Below are 14,452 nucleotides of genomic sequence, written 5' to 3'. Positions count from 1 at the left end.
GGTTTCAGCTCCATTTGCTTTGCTTTAGGACACATGAAATTAACACTTCATTAGCACAAATATGATTGCAAATATTAAAGATGTCAACAAATCAAACGTGCTAAATGTTTAGCATGTTCTTATGCAGCATTCGAGATATTTAGCCTCCAGTTCACCCAGAACGACCTTGGTTGAATTCCCAGGCTGGAATAATGAATATTTAATACTGTTTAATTTAATCAAGTTAAAAAATGCAATGCTATGCCAGTCAGTGTGTTAACAGGAGCGTGATCTCATTTACTTCCATGATATTTAGTGATTTCACTGAGATAATTCTTTTAACCTCAAAGCAGTCATCAACTTGGCATTTTTAACACAGGTTCTGAGACTGTTTATGTAAAGGTTACAGTTAAGGAACTGTAAAAATGTATGCATTATATATTTATTTTCAAGCATACCTGATTATAGTTTGTATTTGTTTATAGTTACAATTTTGCTCATAAAATTTGCTGATTACTCAATAAAGGCAACATCATCAACACAACAGGTCATGACAGTGACAATGATAGTGATCAGTCATAATAATTACAATCTTTTTTCTGAGTGTGAGGGAGAAATTCTACTTTTTTGTCTCCTTTAAACATTTTATAAGCTTTTTATGAATTCTTGACTGATAAAAATACCATCACATTGTCATCATACTCATTTTTACTAATTTTCAAGTTTGGTTCGATAAATAACAATGCTAATTAAGTTATATCCTATAATCACCAGCTAGAGTGCACATAAGCTCCTATAAAGGGCACTCCAATTATTAACTCTGCCAGTCATCCGGACTTCACTTCCCATAACCAATTGCACTGATTACCGTTTCATCTGTTTTACATTACCCATATTAACTCATATACCCACTATTTAAATAGAACAAACAGAGTAGTGATGGGAGAAACAAGGCTTTTCAAAACTTCAAAACAATTTCAACTTTGAAAAACAGAACTAATTGCTTTGTAAAAAGCGCATGCGTTAGAAACATGCATTAGAATAGACTTTTTCAAGCCAAGGCGAGGCAAGTTTTCATACACAATGGTGAGTCAAAGTGATTAAAACAAATCATAAAATACAATAAGTATAAGAAATAAAAGCAAGAAAGAATTCAAATGATTTTGACCTTTAAATTGAAATATAACCTATAAATTCACAAAATCTAATATCGATAAATATTAATTGTCCCCATAAAATGACTTGTGCATATATTTTTTTGTTTTGTTTTTTATGGTGGGCTCTGCTAATGAAGCCAACTAGAGACTGTTAAATGTTTTTAACCTGATATTCATTTTCATTTTACAAATGTTTCACAAAAATACTTCTACACTGTTTCTACACTGAAAAAATAAATAAATAAATAAATAAATAAATAAATAAAATTCTTAGTTTTTTTCATCTTTTTTTTAGTTCAAATGTCTAAAAACTCTTAAATCAACAAGCATTTTCTAGACAAGCAAGTAAGATTACTTTTTCTGGGATCTGAATTCATTTAGATTTGATGGTGTTAAAAGAGAAGAACCATTGCATAGTGCTGGGCGATTAATCGAAAAGTAATCAAAATCGACATTTAGAACCAATAAACGATCTTATTTTTCCAGGTCGATTTTTTTCAATTACTTACCTCACCGTGTGTGGAGTCATGTGGCCCTGCTCTGTTTGTTACTTTTCTGTTACTTTGCACTACATTAACAGTGATTGGAAACTGCGCCAGAGATGCCTTAAGATGGCATATTATCCATTATTATACATTAAATATCTGTTTACAGAAGATTTAAGAAATGCACTGTTAAAAATATTATTTACAGGATATACAAGAGTTTATTTAGAAGAAATACTGCTTACTTTCTACTTTTAATTTCAAAAACATTGAAAATAATTTATTTTGTTTCCAAAAGTACAAGTTATTTATTTTTTGCTTTTTTATAAGAAAAAAGTAACTGTTCATTTTAGGAAATGTGTGTTTTAATTTCAGTAGTTCAACGTTGACGTTGAATTAATAATCATTGACACTAGATAGTGTTTACTTCATTTTTTTTAAATCAAGTAAAGCACCCTTCATTCAGAAATCTCTCAGTTGTAATATGTGAGCATATTTACTCTACAAAACCTGTCAGTGAGAGGGCAGAAATTTTTTTTTCATTATTCATAATCGAGTTGAAAGCAGCAGTCATCAACACACAGAGTACACTGCAAAATCTTGTATTTGTTGTTGCATACATTTTCTGAGATTGTTTGCTGCCTGCCTTGACCCTTACATGATTATTAGATCACTCTTGTGGATTACACTTACATATTCAGACAAAGTCGCTGCATCTAATAGTAACTTTCAGTGGCCTTTTTCAAAGTTGTTTAGGATACCAGAAACTTAAGCTAAATTCACATTTGGGTTGCCAACTTCTGAGTTCAGCTTGGATTGAAAACAAAAATTACTCCTGCAGGGATTATTTATTTATATGGCAACAAAACAAACAAAAACATATTTCAGTTAAACCACACCAGAGTTTACTAATAGCTTTTTTTAAGTCTCAGTCCACTGGTTTGGTGCACACCAGAGTTTTGATGCTAGGATTCACATTATTCTGCACCAACAGAACAATGGCTCAAGAGTTCATTTGAATCAAACAAACCTTGCCAAGTGTGAAAACACTCTTAATTTAAGATGAATTTCTGCCACTTTCCCACCCACTTCATTTGGAAATCACACTGAAAAGATTTATTGGTTTTACTACATTTCTGAAGCTAAGTGGTTGCAAACAATTTACTCATTCATTTATTCACTTTTCGACTTAGTCCCTTTATTAATCTGGGGTCGCCACAGTGGAATGAACCGCCAACTTATCCAGCATATGTTTTTACGCAGTGGATGCCCTTCAAGCTGCAATCCATCACTGGGAAATACTCATACACGCTCATTCACACACATACACTACAGACAATTTTAGCCTACCCAATTCACCTATACCACATGTTTTTGCACTTGTGGGGGAAAACCGGAGCACCTGGAGGAAACCCACACGAACACGGGGAGAACATGCAAACTCCAACTGACCCAGCTGAGGCTCGAACCAGTGAACTTCTTGCAGTTAGATGAACGTGCTACCCACTGCGCCACCGTGCAGCCCAACCAATTTACTGTACATGGCAATTCAAACAAACAAATTAAGCTGAACATTACTCAATTTAATTTGTTTAAATTTAACCCATATAAATTGTTTGCAACCACTTACCTTAAAAAAATATAGCAAAACCAATCAATCGTATTGTTTTTTTTTTTTTCAATGTAGGCTACTATTGTCCAATGCTACCTAGTTTCCTGTTTGTCTTGGAAACCTAAATATCTAAAGATATTTTTTATATCAAATATAGCACTTACAAATAAATATATGTTCTTACAGCACAGAGATGCAGTTTATCATCATTGCATTTTGGAATCATATCATCAGTCTTGCAGTCTTTAGCTAAATGAATAATATTGATTTTAATCATTAATAAGCATAATAAATGATATCCATTCCAGCTCTGGTGTTCTCACACTAGTGAACTGATCAAACAGATCAACCGCTTTCCTCTGATGGGATTGATTATCTTCAGCTTCCTCTCAGTGATCACCTTCAAATCACAGCCCATTGTCTGATTAGAGATGCTAATGTCACCTCATGCTGAACTCCAGAACAGAGTCTGAATGTTGCCTTGAAAAACCTTTGCTCTTCTTTCTGATTGAGTTTGGGGTTGAATTAATTATGAGCAGGGTGATATCCTCTGTTCAGGAGTAATTAAGTGAAAATATAGACTATTATAAGAGAATGTTATTTTCAATGCAATGTAATTTATATTAAGAATGTAATTTTTCAGAGCTGTTAGATCAACAACAAACATAGAAGTAACAATTGCTGGAAATGTAGCTTTACAATCACAGTAATAAGTTTCATTTTAAGTTTTTAATGACATTATTTTAATATTCTAATAATATTTAACAATATTACTGTTTTTTACACTACTTTTGATCAAATTAGTGCAATCTTGGTGAGTCTTTTAAATAATTACTGGTGAGCTTTTTTTTAAATTATTTAAATAGTTCAATGTGTTCAATTATTTTAATACCCATAGATGTGGATGCAGTGGTGATGAGTACTGAAAAATCATACTTAAGTGAAAGTACCATTACTTGATTATTACTAGTAAAATGTAACCCTTTCAAAAGTACCCAAGAGTAGTGAGTATTATGCTGTGAAAAGCTGCATTTACATGTAGTTTGTGGATGTGTGTAAACGTAACATTCTGTAGTGCATTTAGTTATTACCCAGCAGGCACACAACGTCATTAGACGTTAATATTAGGTTAGATTTAGGTTGTGTTGGAAAGTGACCAAAATCCAACGTCGAGCTAGCATCTTAAATTAATGTCATATTGACGACAAATACTGACATTTATTCTTCAGGTATGGCAACCAAAAGTCAACGTCTGTTAGACGACATAATGGTAATGTCAAAACAACGTCAAGCTGTAACATCATTAGACATTGGTATTTGGTTGATTTTAGTTTGGTCATTGATGTCGGCCTGACAATGGGTTCTGATGTCAACCCGATTGTCATTTCCAAACAAAATGCAACATCCCTACGACAATGTACAATGTCAATCTGATGTCATGTTGACAAACATGGTGTTTAAAGTCATTTCGTTCATCATACATTAAATGTCCGTCATCTTCTCATCAGTGACATGCATGTAAACAGTCTCTGGGTCAATGTGTGTAAAGATTTTGGACATTATCTTGCACACTTTTAATGCTTCCAAACAGTTCGCTCCAATTATAAATTGCCCATGTCTTGAGGTAGTTCATTATGATGCAATTTTTTATTTATTTATTTATTTTTTTTTAATGTGCGATTTGATTGGACAGGAATCACAGGACTGATTTTTCTAATCCCATAGACAGGAAAAAAATAAAGTAGTGACTGCCGGTTGAAGGAAAGTAGTGGAGTAAAGTATCAATACAGCACTAAAAATGTACTCAGGGGAAAGTAAAAGTACACATTTGTAAAACTACTCAAATTATAATTCCTGAGAAAAACTACTCAATTACAGTAGTTTGATTATTTGTAATCTGTTACTTTACATCACTGTGTGGATGTTACAGTAAGTTTTGCGATTCCACCCGCAAGTGATAAATTATTATGAGTTTCAGCTGATCAGTAATTTGCAAGAAATGACCTCATTGGAAATGCTAATCACTGTCTTTTCTTTTCTGATTGGTTAGTGCCACTTTCTGGTCCCAGTAACCTCAGGGTGTCTGATGAATGGTACAATCGCTTCCGCATCAGCTGGGACAGTCCTCAATTCCCCACCATGGGTTACAGAGTCATCTATCAGCCCATCTCTGCTGGTATGTACACACACGCACGCACGCACGCACGCACACACACACACACACACACACACACACACACACACAGAGAGAGACACACAAGCACACATTTTAAAAGGCTTCTTGTTTATGACTTCACCTTTATACTATATTATAGTTGGTGTGCAATGTTACTAGGCATAAGCCATATATGAAATTAGACTGTTCAAAGTTCAATTCAAAGGGAGATACTTTCATTTACAGAAGTCACTTTTAAAGTCCTATAACAAGTCGGCGCCAATAGCCAAGTGGTTATGTCTGCTGATATAAAACACTGAGCTCTCATGGCGACCTTTCTGTAATCTCCACTGTCCTATCCTAATATTGGTGAAAAACCGCTAAACAATAACACATCAAACAACAAACAGCTTTTAGGGAGTACATGAGCTTTTTCTTGGGTTTGTGTAAACCCTGGCCCCAGGCAATGTGTACTTGATGGGTAGCTAAACAGAACACAGTGAGCTTACTGGCCAATCAGATTGGAATGTGTTTGCCCGAGGAAGGGGCTTCAAAGAACCAGGAAGTCGACAGACGTAGGCGAACAAATAGGGGTGTAAAGTAAATAGAAATATGTGAAAAATAGTGTTTTTAGTTTTGTTTGTTTTTTTTAAAGAGCCCCTATTATGCATTAAAAAGGTCATATTTTGGTTTTGGGGGTCTCCAACAACAGGCTGATATGCATGCAAGGTCAAAAAACACTCTTTCATTGTCTTATAATATGCATTTATTTTTACCTAATTATCCCAATGACTCCCATATGATTCGTTCAGCAATTCATTTGTTCCCAAACCCCTCCTTAGCACGATGCTAATCTGCACTGATTGGTCCGATGACCCAGTCTGTTGAGATTGGTCAACTGCATTCAGTATGACACAGAGAGAAATGCCCGACACAGCTTATCAACATTGTTGAAGTAGTCAGATTGCAGAGTGTATGTGTGAGCCCAGGAGCACATTAAAGCAATGCAGTTTAACACCAGCATATAGCTCTATTTTTACCCATGACACACATTCAGTATGCATTTAAACGCATTTAAATTTGTAAACAAAGCGGCACACCTCTCGTTTTCAACGTGGTTTTAGATGCGATATGAGAATATAAAGAGCTAACCAGATACAGTACATGCTGTGTAGAGCAGTTACAAGTGACTAAATGCATAATTTGCAAGCTAGAAAAAAGCAAGGAGGCAACCATTTTAATCACACTTAAGTTACTTACACCTATGAAATGTAGGAAGAAACTGATCCATGAACTGTGTACTGTAAAGTTCCTGTCAAGCTCTGACAAAGTCCCATACATCAATAGTCTCTTCTGATCCTTCCTTTAACAAACGGCCGATGAATCCCCCGTTGTAAGCGTGTAGATTGCTGAAGCACTCATCAGAAAAATGACAGGAACTCAGCACAAGGCTGGGGCTATAATGCTGAGGTATTTTTGCAAAAATAAACTTCAACCACTGACTCCTCACAACCTCATCTTTGGGTAGGGAAAGTATCACTAACTTTCCCTCACACTTCAGAGCACAGCGTCTTTGCGACATGATTCAACCGGGTCTGCTACAGTGTTTGTCTTCTTCTTTTTCTTTCTACAGTGTTTGTGGGCGGGGCCAGAGGTTTCAATTTTCCCGGGTCTGCACACACAACAAATGGGCGGGGCTTGAGTTCCTTATTAACGTCATGCTGACACAGCTAAAGACTCGTTACCCCCACAATTCATTTGAACCACTCTGAGTCGACTCTTTTATAGATGAATCAATAGTTTTAAACAATCCACTTTCAGATTTAAGCCTTAGCTGGATATTTCACTTCACTTAGAGCTATGTTACACACTGCATGGAAGGTCATTTTCAAAAACCCATAATTAGGGCTCTTTCATGAAGAATGGACCTATTACACTGGATTTATTCTGGTTACAGCTCCTACGAGGTTGCGTTTTGTCCTGCGAACAGTGCCAAATCCAGAACTGCTTGCTAGCAAATTTTCATGATTTTTGGGGGTCCTACAATACCATGATTAAGTTGGATATATTTTTTGGTGATAAGTTTTTATTGTTATATCCTAATTTGAGTTAATACAGTTTTAATGCACTTTTAAATATTAATTCATTTATTTTCGGCTTAGTTCCTTTATTAATCCGGGGTCACCACAGTGGAATGAACCGCCAACTTATCCAGCACATTTTTACGCAGCGGATGCCCTTCCAGCTGCAACCCATCTTTGGGAAACATCCACACACACTCAACTTTTAAAGATATGAAAAAATAAGGATAAAGCATGCATTGCTGTGTTTTAGTCATTTAAAATCCACCATTAACATTGAAATATTGAGCATTTTCTAATTAAATTCTATCTTTATTGTGACTTTATTTTGTATTGTACTTGTACATATGCATACTTGCATTTTGCCGGCTTTCGGTATCTGTCAAAAATAGACCAGATGCCTATTTTTCATGAAGATAAAATTTGGATGTTCTATTATTTGGGATGCTTCTGAAATGTGAAGTTATGTGACTGGTGTGAACGTAAGCATCGGATTGAGTGGTTGCATCAGAGCCGTAACACACCACACAAATCCATTGCAAATCCGGGGTAACAGTGCACCCCTTAAACACAATCATTCCCAATCATTCTTTACCACTCCTTTAAACTTTTACAGTCTGCCTGATTGTGTATGGAAATAGCTTCATAATTCCAGACATACATGAGTTTTATTTTGTCAAATAACAAAAAAGTCTTCCGATTCTCAAGTCAGTTATAGTCTGGTAGGATAAATGATTAGCAACTTGTTGGGAACAGTTTGAAAGGGCATTAACTGTAGGTGGAGACACTTCTTCCCGTCTGGCGCTTTGAACATTGACGGTTCTTCCATCTGCAGTCTGAGATTCGGCTGTAAACAGAAGCTCTAATGTGGCCGCAGCACACAGGAGGGAAGAAAATACCACTCTCTGTTTTCCACTGAAGTCCTGCCCAATAAACTCCTTTATTCCATTATATGAGCTTAAACTCCCTTCTGTGGTGGAGAGAAATGGCTTCTCCACCTACATTTAATGCCCTTTCAAACTGCTCCCAACAGCTGCTAATAATTCATCCCACCGCTGGTCATTTCTACTGTCCAGAGCTCATTTTCCGTGCGTCTGCGTGTGTTTTGTTGAAGGGGAAGGTTCACTTGTTCTCATTTCGGTTCAGATCCAGTTTTCTCAGTTTCTTTGTCAGGGCTATGGTGTGATTATAAAGTGTGTTTCTGTGAGGTCCTATCATCCATTTCATCCATTGCCATTTTTTTTTTTTTTTAGTTCAGTCTGGAATTTTAAATTACAGAACTGTCACTTATTTGGCCCTGTATCCACCTGGTACTAACAGTGATCCACAAACCAAATTAAAGTTCGATAAATGTAAATATATGCAAATTACATTTATGACACACGGTTGAAGTCAAAATTATAAGCCCTCTTCTATTAGTCCTATTTTTATTAGAGCAATGACATTTTCACAATATTTCCTATGATTTTTTTTTCTTCTGGAGAAAGCCTTATTTGTTTTATTTCAGCTAGAATAAAAGCAGTTTTAATAAAAAATAAAATAATACACAAAACATTTTAAGGCGCACCTATGATGAAAATCATCTTTTGTAAGTTGACTGAACTGTGTATAGTGTGTCCACAGTCATATTGGAGTGATAAAAACACAATAGGTCTGTTTTTTTTAATTTTCTGATGATAAAATAGGATCCAAATGCTTCTCATTTTAAGGCCTACTGCATTGAGATGTAGGAGTGCGGTTTCCCCGCCCACAGAATTGATTGACTGTCTCCGTACTAACACTTTCAACAAGACAGGACATGCGCAAAGCAACTTGGTTTTAAAGATCTGTTCGACTTGTTGTGATCATCAATCATAATCAAATGTGATCAAGAATAAGTTTTACAAGTTTAAAACTTTTTTTAAAACAGTGCATGTTTGTAATAAATTAAAGCAATTTTACCATCTTTATCACCACAGCTACATGTCAGTACAAATATTAAAGAAGATGCTTCAATACCAGTTTTTGGATGTTAAATCAGGTTTATTTTGTACATTAACATAATGGATATTCATACAGTGCTGTATATTAATGTGTATCCTGTAACATTTGCATGCAAACAGTGTGAAGTTTGAAAAACATGGTAATTATTGGGAAAGTTTTTACTGTAGCATTTCTCTCAAATATTACATGAGATCTGCTTCCTCTATGTCTATCACTGTGCTGTTTATCTGGCATAGCCGAGGCTGAGATTGAGGCACATTCCGACAGGCACATGGGAACGGTGGGCGGGGAGATCTAGCATTAAAACCACAGGCAACAAAAACACTTACAAGATGCTCAGAGCTAAAAATTACAACATTCTAAAAGGTATAATAAATAATCTGATGGGTGTTTTGAATTAAAACTTTACAAACACATTCTGGAGACACAAAAGGCGTATCTTAAATTTTGAAAAAAAGGGGTGAAATAGGTGCCCTTTAAGGTCAATATTGTCTACAGAACAAACCATCATTACACAATGATTTGCTTAATTACCCTAGGTTGCCTAATTAACCTAATTAGAACTGTTTAGAATGTTTAGAACCCACTAATGATAGAACTCACTAATGTTACTAATGTTTAGAACTCACGAATGTTAGAACTCACAAATGTTTATTACTCACTAATGTTAGAACTTACTAATGTTAGAACTCAATAATTTTTAGAACTCGCTGATGTTTAGAACTCACTAATGTTTAGAACTCACTGATGTTTGAAACTCACTAATGTTAGAACTCACTAATGTTTAGAACTCACTAATGTTAGAACTCACTAATAATTACAACTCACTAATGATTAGAACTCACTAATGTTTAGAATTCACCACTGTTAGAACTGACTACTGTTTAGAACTCACTAATGTTAGAGCTCACTAATGTTTAAAACTCACTAATGTTTAGAACTCACTAATGTTAGAGCTCACTAATGTTTAAAACTCACTAATGTTTAGAACTCACTAATGTTGGAACTCACTACTGTTAGAACTTACTAATGTTAGAACTCTGTAATGTTTAGAACTCACTAATGTTTAGAACCCACTAATGATAGAACTCACTAATGTTACTAATGTTTAGAACTCACGAATGTTAGAACTCACAAATGTTTATTACTCACTAATGTTAGAACTTACTAATGTTAGAACTCAATAATGTTTAGAACTCGCTGATGTTTAGAACTCACTAATGTTTAGAACTCACTGATGTTTGAAACTCACTAATGTTAGAACTCACTAATGTTTAGAACTCACTAATGTTAGAACTCACTAATAATTACAACTCACTAATGATTAGAACTCTCTAATGTTTAGAATTCACTACTGTTAGAACTCACTAATGTTTAGAACTCACTAATGTTAGAACTCACTAATGTTTAGAACTCACTAATGTAAGAACTCACTAATGTTTAGAACTCACTAATGTTTAGAACTCAATAATGTTAGAACTCACTAATGTTTAGAACTCACTAATGTTAGAACTCAATAATGTTTAGAACTCACTAATGTTTAGAACTCACTAATGCTTAGAGTTCAGTGATGTTTAGACCTCACTAATGTTTAGAACTCACTGATGTTTGAAACTCACTAATGTTAGAACTCACTAATGTTTAGAACTCACTAATGTTAGAACTCACTAATAATTACAACTCACTAATGATTAGAACTCACTAATGTTTAGAATTCACTACTGTTAGAACTGACTACTGTTTAGAACTCACTAATGTTAGAGCTCACTAATGTTTAAAACTCACTAATGTTTAGAACTCACTAATGTTAGAGCTCACTAATGTTTAAAACTCACTAATGTTTAGAACTCACTAATGTTAGAACTCACTAATGTTGGAACTCACTACTGTTAGAACTTACTAATGTTAGAACTCTGTAATGTTTAGAACTCACTAATGTTTAGAACCCACTAATGATAGAACTCACTAATGTTACTAATGTTTAGAACTCACGAATGTTAGAACTCACAAATGTTTATTACTCACTAATGTTAGAACTTACTAATGTTAGAACTCAATAATGTTTAGAACTCGCTGATGTTTAGAACTCACTAATGTTTAGAACTCACTGATGTTTGAAACTCACTAATGTTAGAACTCACTAATGTTTAGAACTCACTAATGTTAGAACTCACTAATAATTACAACTCACTAATGATTAGAACTCACTAATGTTTAGAATTCACTACTGTTAGAACTCACTAATGTTTAGAACTCACTAATGTTAGAACTCACTAATGTTTAGAACTCACTAATGTTTAGAACTCAATAATGTTAGAACTCACTAATGTTTAGAACTCACTAATGTTAGAACTCAATAATGTTTAGAACTCACTAATGTTTAGAACTCACTAATGCTTAGAGTTCAGTGATGTTTAGACCTCACTAATGTTTAGAACTCACTAATGTTAGAACTCACTAATGCTTAGAGTTCAGTGATGTTTAGAACTCACTAATGTTTAGAACTCACTAATGTTAGAACTCACTAATGTTTAGAACTCACTATTGTTAGAACTCACTAATGTTTAGAATTCACTAATGTTAGGACTCACTAATGTTTAGAACTCACTAATGTTAGAACTCACTAATGTTAGAACTCACTAATGTTAGAACTCACTAATGTTTAGAACTCACTAATGTAAGAATTCACTAATGTTTAGAATTCACTAATGTTAGAACTCACTAATGTTTAGAACTCACTATTGTTATAACTCACTAATGTTAGAACTCACTAATGTTTAGAACTCACTAATATTAGAACTCACTAATGTTAGAACTTACTAATGTTAGAACTCACTAATGTTTAGAACTCACTAATGTTTAGAACTCACTAATGATAGAACTCACTATTGTTATAACTCACTAATGTTAGAACTCACTAATGTTTAGAACTCACTAATGTTTTGAACTCACAAATGTTTATAACTCACTAATGTTAGAGCTCACTAATGTTTAGAACTCACTAATGTTAGAACTCACTAATGTTTAGAACTCACTAATGTTAGAACTCACTAATGTTATTACTCACTAATGTTTAGAATTCACTACTGTTAGAACACACGATTGTTAGAACTCACTAATGTTTAGAACTCACTAATGTTAGAACTCACTAATGTTAGAACTTACTAATGTTAGAACTCACTAATGTTTAGAACTCACTAATGTTTAGAACTCACTAATGATAGAACTCATTAATGTTACTAATGTTAGAACTCACTTATGTTTAAAACTCACTAATGCTTAGAACTCACTAATGTTTAGAACTCACTAATGTTTAGAATTCCCTAATGTTAGAACTCACTAATATTTAGAACTCACTAATGTTTAGAACTCACTAATGCTGGAACTCACTATTGTTATAACTCACTAATGTTAGAACTCACTAATGTTTAGAACTCACTAATGTTTTGAACTCACAAATGTTTATAACTCACTAATGTTAGAGCTCACTAATGTTTAGAACTCACTAATGTTAGAACTCACTAATGTTTAGAACTCACTAATGTTAGAACTCACTAATGTTATTACTCACTAATGTTTAGAATTCACTACTGTTAGAACACACTATTGTTAGAACTCACTAATGTTTAGAACTCACTAATGTTAGAACTCACTAATGTTAGAACTTACTAATGTTAGAACTCACTAATGTTTAGAACTCACTAATGTTTAGAACTCACTAATGATAGAACTCATTAATGTTACTAATGTTAGAACTCACTTATGTTTAAAACTCACTAATGCTTAGAACTCACTAATGTTTAGAACTCACTAATGTTTAGAATTCCCTAATGTTAGAACTCACTAATATTTAGAACTCACTAATGTTTAGAACTCACTAATGCTGGAACTCACTATTGTTATAACTCACTAATGTTAGAACTCACTAATGTTTAGAACTCACTAATGTTTTGAACTCACAAATGTTTATAACTCACTAATGTTAGAGCTCACTAATGTTTAGAACTCACTAATGTTAGAACTCACTAATGTTTAGAACTCACTAATGTTAGAACTCACTAATGTTATTACTCACTAATGTTTAGAATTCACTACTGTTAGAACACACTATTGTTAGAACTCACTAATGTTTAGAACTCACTAATGTTAGAACTCACTAATGTTAGTACTCACTAATGTTTAGAATTCACTAATGTTAGAACTCACTAATGTTAGAACTTGCTAATGTTTAGAACTCACTAATATCTTCACAGACATTTTCAACATCTTTCTAATCCAGGCTGTCATTCCCACCTGTTTCAAACCCCCCCCCCCCTCTCTGTTGCTTAGCAACTTTCTGATAACAAAAGCATAACTTTCCGATTGCAAAAACATAACTTTACTTCAGACATGTCTTTCAAAACAATGTTTTCACTGTGATCAAAAAGCATTGCTCTTCTGCATGCCAGACAGATTGATGTACACTTTCAAACACAATTATAGGCTTTATTACAAAAAAGATAGTATTTTTTGACGTAGTGACTTATAAAATATGATGACAGACATTCAAAGTTTAATTCTAAAATCTCAAAAGAAGCTTCGGATGTATAAATGATGGCTAACAGTTTAGTTTAGGTCACAATTCACGATATTAACAGATCATTGACTAACACTACTAGCTTAATAAACTACTAATTAGCTGTTTATTAATAGTAAAGTAGAAGTTGGGTTTAGGCTTTGGGTAGGAATTGGTATGTAAAATAGGATCATACTTTTTAACTACTACTGAAAAGTTAATATCTTAATAATTGGCAGGTAATAAGCCAGTAGTTAATAGCATGAATTGTGACCTAAACTAAAGTGTTACCAAATTATGTGACAAATCAATTCAGTACTATCAAATTCTTACAAAGCAAAACATGTTTGGTATTTAAAATACTTGCTGGCGTCTGTTAAGACAGTAATATTAATCATTTTAAATCATTTTAATTCACTTAGCTGAAACGGGGTTAAAAACAAAT

General features: G+C 33.9%; 1 protein-coding gene across 3 annotated transcripts in view; it reads left to right on the top strand.

Moving 5' to 3' along the window:
- Nucleotides 1-14,452, top strand: part of col14a1a (collagen, type XIV, alpha 1a) — a 281,087-nt gene that overhangs the window by 128,899 nt on the left and 137,736 nt on the right. For all 3 annotated transcript variants that reach the window (XM_056474872.1, XM_056474873.1, XM_056474874.1), the window contains exon 21: nucleotides 5,284-5,409. In XM_056474872.1, the coding sequence (XP_056330847.1) occupies nucleotides 5,284-5,409 (126 nt within the window). The remainder of the gene's footprint in view (nucleotides 1-5,283; nucleotides 5,410-14,452) is intronic.

The sequence above is a fragment of the Danio aesculapii genome, chromosome 16, assembly GCF_903798145.1.
Source record: "Danio aesculapii chromosome 16, fDanAes4.1, whole genome shotgun sequence".
Taxonomy (NCBI): Eukaryota; Metazoa; Chordata; class Actinopteri; order Cypriniformes; family Danionidae; genus Danio; species Danio aesculapii.
Note: the sequence above shows the minus strand (reverse complement) of the source record. Positions and strands in the feature narration are given on the sequence as shown.